At 40.1% G+C, this 12,686-nt stretch overlaps 1 protein-coding gene across 1 annotated transcript in view; it reads left to right on the plus strand.

Annotated features, from left to right (window-relative positions):
- The first annotated feature begins 5,293 nt into the window (after positions 1–5,293).
- The window catches only part of LOC148735413 (uncharacterized), a 42,939-nt gene continuing 35,546 nt past the window's right edge, over positions 5,294–12,686 (plus strand). The window contains exons 1-4 of the mRNA XM_088752954.1: positions 5,294–5,318; positions 5,632–5,794; positions 6,239–6,411; positions 6,668–6,898. Coding sequence (XP_088609080.1) covers positions 5,294–5,318; positions 5,632–5,794; positions 6,239–6,411; positions 6,668–6,898 — 592 coding nt within the window. The remainder of the gene's footprint in view (positions 5,319–5,631; positions 5,795–6,238; positions 6,412–6,667; positions 6,899–12,686) is intronic.

The following is a 12,686-nucleotide window of genomic DNA, read 5'->3' on the forward strand; positions in this document are numbered from 1 at the left end:
CCCTGTGACGTCACTGGTTGTGTACTTCTGTGAAAGAAGGGTAAAAGCATGGAGTGTGGCTTGCATGTTGGGAAGCCGAAAAAGAGGATTTCGGGCAAAATGCCATCCTCGTCTTCTTCAACGGTGGCCATATCGGCATCTTGGCTATCTGCGAGAGGTTCGCCTGGTTAGGGAGCAAAATTCCCGACTGATACCGAGAACGAATCTCTACCAGTCTATTTAGTTAATCGGCAACTGACAAGATCCACAAGATTAGGATCGAAACCGCGGTCTTGCCTGACCATCTACAGAAAATGTCGAAAGACATTATAACGGCAGATGGGTTACTAAACGCCCCGGGCCAAAGCAATGCCATTCAGAGAATGAAGAAAACATGGAAGCCTCATACGACACCGCCACTGAAGATGATCTACTCGGCAAGTCTGAGGATAACGAACAAATCCCTCTGTACCATATGCCTAGCAGAACATGTCCAGAATCCCTACAATATAGAGCGAGGGCCAAAATAAGAGCAGACGAAGGACTAACGCTCGAAACGTCAGCTTTTGTAATCGTTACGGTGGCCAATTTACCATTTCAACTTTGTTGATATATCCAAAATAAGAGCAGACGAGGATTTCAAAAATGAGATAAAGCAAATCCTTAACAACGCGGAGCAAGAAACAGTAAAGGCGATCATGTGCTTCTATGAACGTGAAATCGGTCGTTTTAATACCGAAATAAAGAAAAGAAAACGAGCCAAAACGGCTGGAACACTGAACACTAAGAACTGTACCACGATCGAATCAGCGCGCGTGGCGCAAGCTGAAAGCAATCAAGACAACTTCAATCAATCAATCAATCAATACTTTATTTACCCACGTAGTGTCAAGGAGCTCGTAGAGCTCGTTCAAAATACGTACGTGCCTCTAAGATTAAGAATCTAAAAAACCTAATACATACTGTCAAAACCTAATTGATTAGAAATTAAAATAACTAACAGTTAATATTAAAATTTAAGTTTGTACAGTAAAATTCAAAGTCACTTAAATAAAGGTATAAAATGGTGAAGCAATAGCTTAAATAATTTAAAATTAAAATTAAAAATTAAGTTTGTACAATGAAATTGAGAGTCACTTAAATACAAGTATAAAATTGAAAAGCAGCTAAAGTTTCAATGTTCTCAATAGCTTCTTAAAAGGTTGATATCATTGGTCAGTTTTACAATTGTAGGTAATCCATTCCACAGCTGCGCACGCATATAAGTGAAAGACTTTTTCATAAAATTTAAATTAAATTTAGGTGCGCACAAATTAATGCCGGTTCCTCTCAGGTGGTACATAGTTTCCCTAGAACTAAAAAAATCTCTGATGTATTTGGGACCGTCGTTATGCAAACATTTACATAACAGAATAAGGGATTGTTGTTTCCTTCTCTGGTCTAACGTTTCCATATTCAAGATTCGCAGCAATTCATCATAAAGGGTAGACTTGAGATAACCTAGCAGTGATCTAAGAATATACTAGTTGGCATCTTCTAGCCGATTCGCTTGCACTTTCCCCAATCCAAGTAAGAAGGGGCAAGAATCTAACCCATCTTCGCTAACTTCGCTAAATGTAGACGAGTTGCAAGCTTCATCATCGAGAGGATCGAGTATAATTGGCGAGGCAGAGAGAACACTTGTATCCATAAGGTCTTTCGGAGCCAGTTGCGAAAGAGAACAGAGAGAACACACCCAGTCCAGATCCGGATGGTCTGAGTAATATTGGAAGCCGGTTCTAGACAATTGGAGACACTTCGCATGAGACCAGCACAACTTAACGATCGAGAAAGTCAAAAACATAGCTGTACATCTACAAAGGCGAACGATTCGAAAAAGACGCAATCCCTGGTGTGCGTACTCTGTGCCACACAAAGCAAATTCTCATGAAAAACTTGCATTTACTAGAAACACAATCACTGCTGAGCGAACTATACAAAAATCCGCCTCTCGTATCTTACAAAAGAGGGCGGTCGCTCAAAGACATACTCGTGAGGGCTAAACTTTGAATAGGCTACTCTAAACACACGCTGGGGAGTCGTGTAGGCCTGTCAATCTTCCTCATCGCTACTGGAGACAACTTCGCTTCGTTCAGAAGAAGATTCACTTGACAAAACTTCAAAATCTGCCATCTCCTTCGCCCACGAATACAAACAAACAGTGAGTGAAATAAACCACGCTATCGGAGTGAACACAACCAGTGACGTCATCAATCCATTTCGCTCGGTACCAGGGCCCGGACATGGTTTTGTGTAAAATTTTTGATTTGAACGGTTAAAAAAGATATCTTTCGCTTCTTTTTGGCCAAAGCAAATTATCTCATGATGATCAGTATATTCAAAACTACAGGTTAGAGAAAAAATTTCAGATACGAAAATTTCGTTTCAGTAACACTTTAAGTGCATCTGCTCTCTCAGTCCGGTAAGCAATACTTTGGTGAAAAATATGCTTTGCACACGCACGTAGTCGCTAGCTTTTTATCCAGTCTTCTAGTAGGAAGGAAGGACTCGTTCTTTTCTTTCCCTTAGGTCTCACTGTTTTAGGTAATTGATTAAATGATCAATGATTACCTGGCGCCCAATGTTTGCTTCACTTATCCTCCGTTGAAGAGGAATTCCATTTTTTTTTAATTGAGATGGTAGGTACGTGACACCGGGGATATAAAACTGCCGAGAAGAGTAGACCTGAACTTTTTTCGAGATTTTCTATGTGCTTGCCAGATTTTGCTCTTTGAGAATTTAAAACTCTGGGGCTATAGTTATCCTTTGCTTTGCTAAAATCTGAAACGAGAGATCTGCTCTTTGGATAAGTGAAAAGTAATTTCAACTTGTCTTGTTTTAACCGAGTATGCTTTTATCTCAGTGATTGAAAATCAAGAAAGCCAATTGCTTCCGTAGCGATCCGGTAGCAGGAAACAGTCAGTGGAAAAGTAAAAGGTAATTTATAAAATGTAATTTGAATCTTAAACTTCGTTGGTAACACCGTTGTATCCTTCATTCGGGAGCTTGTGGCTACTTTTTTTTTATAAATACGCCTTCTCGAGTGTGCTATTTCAGTGGTAAAACATATTCAGCTGTAGTCGTCTCCCAAAGCTATCAGACGGTCGCAACACTGAGTCGCAACGTATACGAGTCCCTGCAACCTTCTGTGAAGGTTACAATTGATATTTCCAGCTTTATTATACAACCAAGTAAACCTTCTCGGCCCTTTTTAAAAAAATCCAAAGATATCAAAACATTTGGCCGACGAATAAGGTAGCCAACATCAACAAAATAACAATAATAGTTTGGAATTCGTTGTGTGCGCTAATATTTCTTAAGATTGATTTTTTTTCAATCAAATGTTATTTATAGTTTTACGCAACTTTGGATGTAGGTGCAACATTCCGCCACTTCCTCGACTTAGTCCATCCATCCGTTTCCCCGGTGTTTTTCAGGCTTCATCTGTTGCCATGGCAACACTACAGCGGCGCTAGAAGACCTTTTAAATTTTAGGTTTTGGAGATATCTCAAAAGTCAAGTGGGTGACCTAGTTTTTTTTCATCTCTTAAACATCTTCACATTTTTTATCCGCACACGAGAAATAAAAGAAAAACTATCCGGCAGAACTCGAGTTATGTAGGGAAAATGCTGATACAAGACGTAAATAAATTTTCACTTGATATTTTTTTTAAATTTTACGAACGCGTAACGATGGATACTATTTGTACACAAAAATGAGGGTAAGTCACGGAGCTAACTTTTTTGAGATACTAGCTCATCGGCTTAGCAAGCTTTATTTCCGGTTTTTCGCAAATTTTAACTTATACTTTTATATCCGGTGACACATTTTAAACGATACCACTGTCTTAGCGGCTTAAATTTGCGAGGACGAATCTGTAACCGCGAGATTAATCGATGCCTTAGTGAAGAAAAGAGGGTTTGTTATGAAAATGGATTTACAATGTTTTCGGATTTTACGCATTTCTAAGAAAAAAAAAGGCATTTGAGATTCAAACTGCTTAAAGTTACGAGTGTTGGAAATGTGTCTCCTATTGGAAGTCACCCTTACGAAATTCGATTTAGGGCGACATGTTGATTTTGCACTTGGCGACAATGCCAATACTTCATAGAGGCCATTGATGCTAAATTTCTCGCACAGAGATTGTATCGTATAGGTATCAGAAGATAAACCAGCATCTGCCAGCTTCTTCACCATGTTTTCCATTTATTAAACCGGTCATCTGTTTATCAATCTAACATCTTTGCATCTTTCCATTTACCCATCTATCTCTTTCATCCATTTATCAGCCCATACGTTTTTAGTGCTCTTCTCTCTGCCTTTCTTTGTTTCGGCCAACTGTCTTCACATCGGCTGAAACGATGCAGCGACAAGTAATGTCAAATGTGATATTATCATTTTCACTCACATAATTAAACCTCTTTTTTCTTTTTGCAGTAAAAACGTTTGCAATGTTACTTCTGTTTCCCACCGCATTATTTCTCTTTATTTGTGTGCTTATGAGGAATCATCAAGGCACCTCAGGTTGGCTTATTTTTCTGAGTTGTTTTTAGTTTCTAACAACAACATTTAGGTTAATTTTTTAAGCTTTCCAAATATGTTTGTGCGCAGTGTTGAACCACACACATCGCCTTGTTATCTTAAAAGTGAAGACAAGAATTCCTAAAAAGGTATGCGAATCGAAGTTTAGGTGAATAAGATTTAAGGAGAAGTAATTTTAAAAATCGCGAAAAAAGTTTCAAGACATATTTCCCTTACCCCAAAGAAAAAGACTAAGAAATGTCACGTCGCTTCCAACGTATTCATCTACCAAATTATCCAACCAATACGAGACAAGCTAAAAGTGGCCCCTCAGGTCAAAGCCGGAAAGACTCCCGAAGTATTTAATTCTTCGCGGTAGGTTATGAACATTGTCAATTCAGTTTTCACTTTCATTGGATCCCACAGATACTACACCTCATCCGTTCACTGAAACAACTCATACGGGCTTTTCAAGTACTTCATCTACTTTCGTGCCAATACCTGAAACGGCTAACCCAGGTACTATTTATGCTACATGGTACTACACTGTGCAGGTTATTTAGATGATGTGCCTAATACATGTTATGCCGCATCCACCTACCATTTCTGAATGTTAACACTTACGCTCTTTGGCATCTCTTGAGCACAATTCAAGGTAAATGAAAGTTCAAGATCAAAACAAACAAACAAAAAATCACGTGCTCGACAACGAACTCTAATGGCAGATCAAGTTTCTTTTTCATCGAAGCGCTCATGGTTGCCCTGCCAGTTAATGAAGGTATTTTTGGAGCGCTTCGCAATATCTTTGTTTTGAAGACGTGGGTTTGGAAGAGCTACCGTCACAGTCTGTGCAGAACGTCAGTATACAAGTCGTATTAAATAAGACACGTAAAGCAGGAAGCATGGATAAAATTATTTTATTTATAACTTAATTGTGCAGCTGGGCAACAAATGTGGCTCTGTACATAACAAGGCAATAGTTATTGATGGCAACATACCTCTTTTTCTTTATATTCTACCTTCTTGTTTAAGCATTATATTATTAGTAGAATCTTTGAAAGGCATATCCAAAGGATAATTTGTTCTTATAGGTTGTAGTTCCCTGAGAAATAACTCGCTACAGAGTCCTGGATATCCCAACAAGTACCCAAGAAATATAGATTGTGTTTATCAGATTGCCATTCCTCATGGCAAGGCTATGAGAATTTACTTCGGATTTTTTAAGCTGCAATCGTCTTTAGATTTCGATTGCTGGTATGCAATGTTTTAACTCGTTTGTTAACTGATATAACTGATGTTCCTCACTTAAGACTATGTGACTCTGTCATCTTAAGATATTATTAGAGAAGTTTTAATAAACACTTCCCCACTAGTCTCTCAGGAAACAGGTGATTCTGTCTCCTGAGAATCCCGACGATTTCCGACGCGGAGCCGAGGAAACCGTGGAAACTGAGAGAAACTAAGTTAACATTACTGTTTCCTGAGGTACAGGCGCTAAGGTTGCTATAGATGTTCAAGGGTGTCTTCCACTCTTAATACAGTCTTCTAAAAAGTATACATCACCGTAACACTTAAAAAGATGTAGAATCCGTATAAATAATCATTTCTAATATCAAAAGAGAATCAATTCAGGGCAAGTTTCGTAAAAACCCGTAACATTTACATACTCTATTAATTCATGGGCTTCCAATTTTTCAGGTTTGACTATGTAGAGATTTGTAATCAGAACAACTTCATATTTGGTAAATACTGTGGAAAGAAGACTGGAAAAACTATTGAAATAACTGGAGACTACGCCGTGATAAAATTTCATTCAGATGCAATTATTCAGAAAAGAGGATTCTCCTTCTTATTCACAGCCGTATTACCAAGTGGGTATATTTGGCACTTATCCTCGAAGCACTAATGAAATAAAAATATGGTCCTAAATCTCATCGATATTAAACTATAAAAGCATGAAATGCGAAAAAGAATGAGGGACCTTTAGCGCCTACCAATGCAAATGATTGTCGCACACTTGACTCTTCATACGGTTTCAGATCCCTCAGTTTTTGAACTCGGCTTAATTTTCATCACTAAACTGCTTTGGTACCTCAATTTGATGACATTCAGTGGTTTTTGTTCAAGGTCCACCAAACATATCGATGCCGGCTTTTGTGGAAGATTATCCGGACGTCGGAGTGACGTGTTCAGTGACAGGAAGCCTTCCTATATACACAGCAATTCTGAAGGACTTAACAGTACTGATAAACACTACAGGTACGGCAACCCTTCGGTTTCAGAAGGAAGGAAACTACACCTGTTTGGCCACCAACAAGTATGGGACTGACTTGAGAATGTTCTATGTGATAATCCTAGGTAAGCCTAAAAATGATACTTATAATTCTTCATTTCTTGAAGCACCTCTGGTGATAGACTTTGAGAGCCAACAGAAATAATCGTGCAATACAAGGATTTGATTTAAGACTTGTGTTTGGAAAGGCCATTGTCACAACCTGTGGAGTACGTCAATATGCGTGTCGTATGTAGAAGTTTGTTTCATGTCTACAGCGATATTATATTCAAAGAAAAACTATAAAATGTTCACATATGACACAGGCCAGTCCTCTAGGAAAATAAACCCTGCACACCTGAGTGACTAAAAGATTCTTGTTATCTACCACGTTTAACAAAAGGCAAGTGTTATGCAATAGTGGTACTAGTGCTCTTCACAAACGGTCACTTTTTCCCTAGTTGTTTCTATCCTCGCCCTCTCATTCTTACCTGATACTTTCCAATCTAACTTTGCCGCCGGAGTTCAATGGAGTTTAGGAGATCTCAGCTTCAACCACACATTTAAGAGCCACTGACTGTAAATATCGAGAATCCATGCCACCAACAGATGCAAAATTTCGTCATTTATTTTATTTTTTCTAAAGGACCCCTTTAATAAACCTTTTTCGAAAATTATATCAAAACGTTCCATCACGCTTTTTTTTCTCCAAAAACTCGAAAAGCTCAAAATACGCCTAGATGGCCGTTGTCCAGCAATGAAAAATTATACGACCTCGGCAACTTCGTACGCTACAACGCGATGCAATCCCGCTTTTAAATTTGGGTGCAAGCAGACTGACCTTTTATCTCTTGGAAAATTTTAGTTTCTTGTTACGTTGTTGCGTTAAAGGGGAACTGAACCCTAAAATTGAATCATTTTTAAATTGCAGCTTATATTTTAAATATCAATGTTCGGACGTTTTTTCAGTCTTTGAGCCCAACTTCGCCTCGAAAAAATAGTTTCAAGTGGTATTTTGGCCTCGTAATAAGGCGGCTCAGAAAAGCGATGTCAGCGGTTGTTTTAGTTCGCTCATAGGTCACTGGTGGGGAAGAAAGGTAACAGCCCCGTAATCTTCCTACAGAACTTTGGCATGGTTATAGAGTTATCGAAGTTGCGTGGCTTGTAATGGGGATTAACTACTAAAATGAAATAGTACCAGTTGTTTCCAACGAAAAACTATTCTCACCAGGCAGGTTTCAGATGCGCTGCGGATGTCATGAATCGATCGCTGAATATCTCTGTATTGTTTGTTTAGTCGATCTTTCAACTTGCGTAAACAGAGTAACAGAATTATGTTGTCGTCCACGTTCTGTTTCTTTCCCCCAGTTATATAGTTTTGGATACGTAATACTTTCATATATGGAGGATATTTGCAATCCTCGTCAGCTCAGAAGTCTGCGAATGAGAAATCGATGGCGAAACTCAACGCGGTTATACGCAATCCCGTGCAAATTTTAGTGAGTCATTAAAATAAATCACACAATAAGTTGTGCGCAAGTAAACATTACTTGCGCATCAATACGAAAATATAAATATTCAATCGGAAACATACATGTGCGCATAGTTGATGACCGCCGCAGACTGACACCATTCTGCGTTTCCAATCCTCGAAGAATAATCGATCGGAGCTTCTGCCTCCATTTCTTCGTCTGAGCCGACTGGTTCTTCATCAGGATCATGTGTCCGTTCGAATTGAAAAGGCTACACACTACTCATAGCGGGGCTCCCATGTGCGCGAAGCGCGCTTGGGGCAGAGTCCCCTATCCATGGAATATGTTCAGCCACCTTTCGTTTGGTTTTCATGTGACTGACCGAGCGTTCGTACGTGCCTTCAGATTGCACGGGTAGGGTAGGGGAGACTATCAAAACGAAGGGAAGGGTGTCTCAGGCGAGTCTTGGCAAATGCACATCTTTTATGTTATCATTAGTATTACGAACTTGGGAGCTCCGCTTTTAGGTTTGGCTAAATCTATATATTATCTGCGAAATGAAGGACGAAATGCTCTTAGCTTTGTCCTTTGATATGAGGTCCTCTCAAGTTGGTTCCCCACCACTGACGTAATAAACGACCGCTGCTAATCATTTCGAGTCGGCGGTCTTACAGCCACAAAAGCGGGAAAAAGGCAACTTCAAATCGAATTTTCTCGTAAAAAGCATGAAGTGTACGACAATGAATATCGACACTTTATCTTACTCCTCTAAAGCTAACTAGGAATGAATGTAAAAAAATTAACAATTTTAGGCTTCAGTTCCCCTTTGAGAGAGCCACTGACCATAAATATCGAGAATCCGCCGACAGTTGCAAATTTCGTGATTCGTTTTATTTTTTCTAAAGGACCCTTTTAATGAACCTTTTTCGAAAATTATATCAAAAAGTTCTATCGTGCTTTTTTTTCTCCGAAAAATCGAAAAGTTCGAAATACGCCTAAAAGGCTGTTGTCCCCCCGTAAAGCAATGAACTGATTACGCAGCTTCGGCATGTTCGTACGCTGCAACGCGATGCAATCTCGCTTTTAAATTTTGTGTGCTAGCAGATGGTCCATTCATCTCTTTGAAAATATTAATTTCTTGCTATTTTGTTACGTTTAAATCTGAACAGTGACCCGTTGAAATAAAGTACTTCGCGTCTCTTTCGCGGAGGGAAAGTAAAGGTCAACTTCAGAGGCCTATGAACTGATCTGCCATACATACTTACAAGTCATAATTTACATCAACTTAAAGCTTTATCTTTGTATTTTAATGCCTCTAATTCTCTATCTTGGCCTACCATAAGCGGCGCGTCCAGGTTTACAAGAGTTTGGGCTATTTTGTCAAAAATGCAATGCGAACCGCTGAACAGTTGTCACGACCCATTTAAAGGCCACTAAAAGGTCTTGTATGATATATTTAGAAACCAAAATATATATCATCTTTAAGCTTTGTCCTTGTAGGTTAATTCCTCTAAGTTTCTTTCTTGGTCCGCCATAGGTGGCGCGTCCAGCTTTAACAGAGTTTGGGCTAAAAAATGACAAAAAAATGTAATGCGATCCGTTGAACGACTGTCACGCAAGAGGTTAAGGCAAAGTTTTCAACTTTGCCGGCAAAAAAAACACAGAAAATTTGAAACCGCAACCGGAAAGCAAACTTTTGGTTTCAACTATCAGGGTCGCACTAGGTGAAAAAATATGTCAGTGATAACACTTTGATAAACCAGACACACGTTTATCCACGTGTTATGGGGAGAGAGCAGTGAGCTGAAAAAGGAAAACAAACGTCAAAAAAATGCGTCCTGTTGAAGCATTGTTAATAACGATCACGGTGATGCTTATTCTTCTTATTCAGTTAAATCAAGCGCATATTTTTGTCTTTCGTATGATGTATGAAAGATGGGTTGACGCCTGTTAAACTGTTTTGACTGCCGCTATGATGAGAGCGAGAAATCGACGTCAGCGAAGATTACTTCGAGCGCCATATGCCTGGTCAGTTAATAAACGTGTAACTGTGATGAATTGTAATAATAAAATCCACGTCCGTCCATGATAAAGAAAGAGCGCGAACTGAAGCAGATCTCGCGCGCTGTTAATTTTATTGCATATTATCTGTTTGCTGTTTACTGACAAGCGATGACAGTTACCGCTGTGATAGCTATTGTTTAGCACGAGTTTTCCGAAATCTGCCTGCTCCACCCAAGCACTACGGCGTCTTTGACGTTTTGGCCGGTTTTCAAAGTTTTTGCGAACCGGAAAAGTTAGGGTCGCATTAGGCAATGTGCCCCGATGACAGATTTTTACACCAAAGTGACCACATTCACACCAAACTTTGCCAAGTGCGACCCATGTCTTAGCTAGGAATGTACGAAGGAGAATTAGTCGGGTATCCCATTAGCCCTTGCGCGTCGAGAAGGTGTCACATTTTATCGAATTCGACTGCACTCGCTGGAAAGTCGACTGAATTTTAAACGACTGTTTGTCCTTACTCAGGGGCACGGAAGGTGATTTGAACGGTTTTATGTATTCTTGTGACAGTTAAGTTGACTTTAGTACTTGAGCTTGCTCTTCTCTAAATGGAAAAGAAACACCTTTGTTATGAGTGGTATGCACGATTGAGTGGCGTTGTTTATGCGCTTTACTTTAACGCTTGATCGATATTTGCCCGTTGTGCTATTATTGGTGAGTACTTAAGCATATTATTCCGCTCGGTGGCGCCTGAATGGTGGCACTTTTCAATATTAACGAAGATCCCCTTAAGTCCCCAAATTTTTTCGGAATATGTGGCCGTTGAAAATTGCTTAAATTGGCGCCAAAAGTTTGACGTCTTTCATCGACTGGTGTATCACCCGGCCCGCTTTTGATCGATCAATAGCCTTTGCTACCTGTATAAAATGCCCCTTTTAGTACATCTGTGTAAAGGTTTGCTCCTGAATTCAGGTTAGTACCTTGTGATGGAGTGTTTTCTTTATTTCTTTTGGTAAGTCGAGTCTCTTGCCACTTCTTCAGACGACTGGCTTTTCACGGCGATTTTTGCTTTCTTGGGGTAGCAACTGCAATTACAATTTGAGACTTGTAAGTCTAGCCAGGGCATTTCTGGGATGTTGTTGTCTCCTTCATATTCGTCATATGGTCGAATCGAAGCCTGAAGAGACCGATTTTCGACCCAATCGAGGTCGAAGATTATAAGCACTGAACGTCTTCGATCTTCGCTTTCATCCTCTAGCTGTTTGGGTAAATTAAAAGAATATCACATTGAGAAGCCTGGAAGTCTGGGATAACAAGCCAAATTGGAAAGTTTGATGTAAGTCTGACTATCCAAATCCAAGCAGTTGACATAAATTAGTGGCGAACACGAGAGTACTTCGCTGTTGATCTCAACTACCTCCATCTGGACTGAGTGATTACGTGACTAGAGCGAACTGATGTGGGTGATAGACTTGTTTATCACAATTAAATACCGCAGCGGAAATTCTACGCCACGCCCGGCCGGTATAAGCGAACAGTTGGCATATTTGTCAGCATTCTCTTTGCGATCAGCAAGCGATTAATGTTGTTGGTACTTAGTGCAGTCTGTAAAATTTTTGTCATGACGAGTTTCGATTTTAAAAAGTGGTGCAGCGATAATGGACTGAAGGAGGGCACGACAGAGATATCAAAGAACAACCACCTGGACAGCCAAGATACCTTAAAGTTAGTTCATGCAGAGGATATAGGAGCACTGGACTTAACCCTCGGGCAGAGGAAACTATTCAAGCAGGCCTTAAACTTGCTGAACGGCAACGACCAAGACCACAAGACGGAGGTGAAGCATTCGAGCGAGAGCACCCCAGTAACTACCAAGTCACTAGCCAACGATATTGGCTTGGAGGACCTGCTTAAAAAGATCGGCGGAATCTCAATGGATGACCCACTTCTAACGCTCGGAGCCACAGAGCAGCCATTGTCCGTGCCCCTCGAGAGGGTTGACAACAACCCGCAAGTGTTCTTAGGAACTCAGCACCAAGCGCAGTCCAAGAAAGAAGGTGAGACAAAACCTTTGCTTATTCCTGACTTTATAAGTACTTGGACTTAGGATGGATCGGTTGAGGATGAGCAAGAAATTGGTGGGTCTGCTGGTGCACGAATTGTCCTACGTGCTCCTAGAAGTAAACCAAAATTGGAAAACATTTCACTGTTCATGTGGGTTACCGCAAATGCGAGAATTATGCACAAGCTATCAAACACAGGAAAGCTTTCAGGCCCGTCCCAGATTGCCGATTATTTCTCGTACACTGTGAAAGTAGCAGAACTGCTCGAGTCTCACACTCTTACTTCTGTTGTCATCTATGACAACGAATATCGAAAACTTCAGCACCAGTACGGA

This window comes from Stylophora pistillata, chromosome 3 (assembly GCF_964205215.1).
Source record: "Stylophora pistillata chromosome 3, jaStyPist1.2, whole genome shotgun sequence".
In the NCBI taxonomy this organism is placed as follows: Eukaryota; Metazoa; Cnidaria; class Anthozoa; order Scleractinia; family Pocilloporidae; genus Stylophora; species Stylophora pistillata.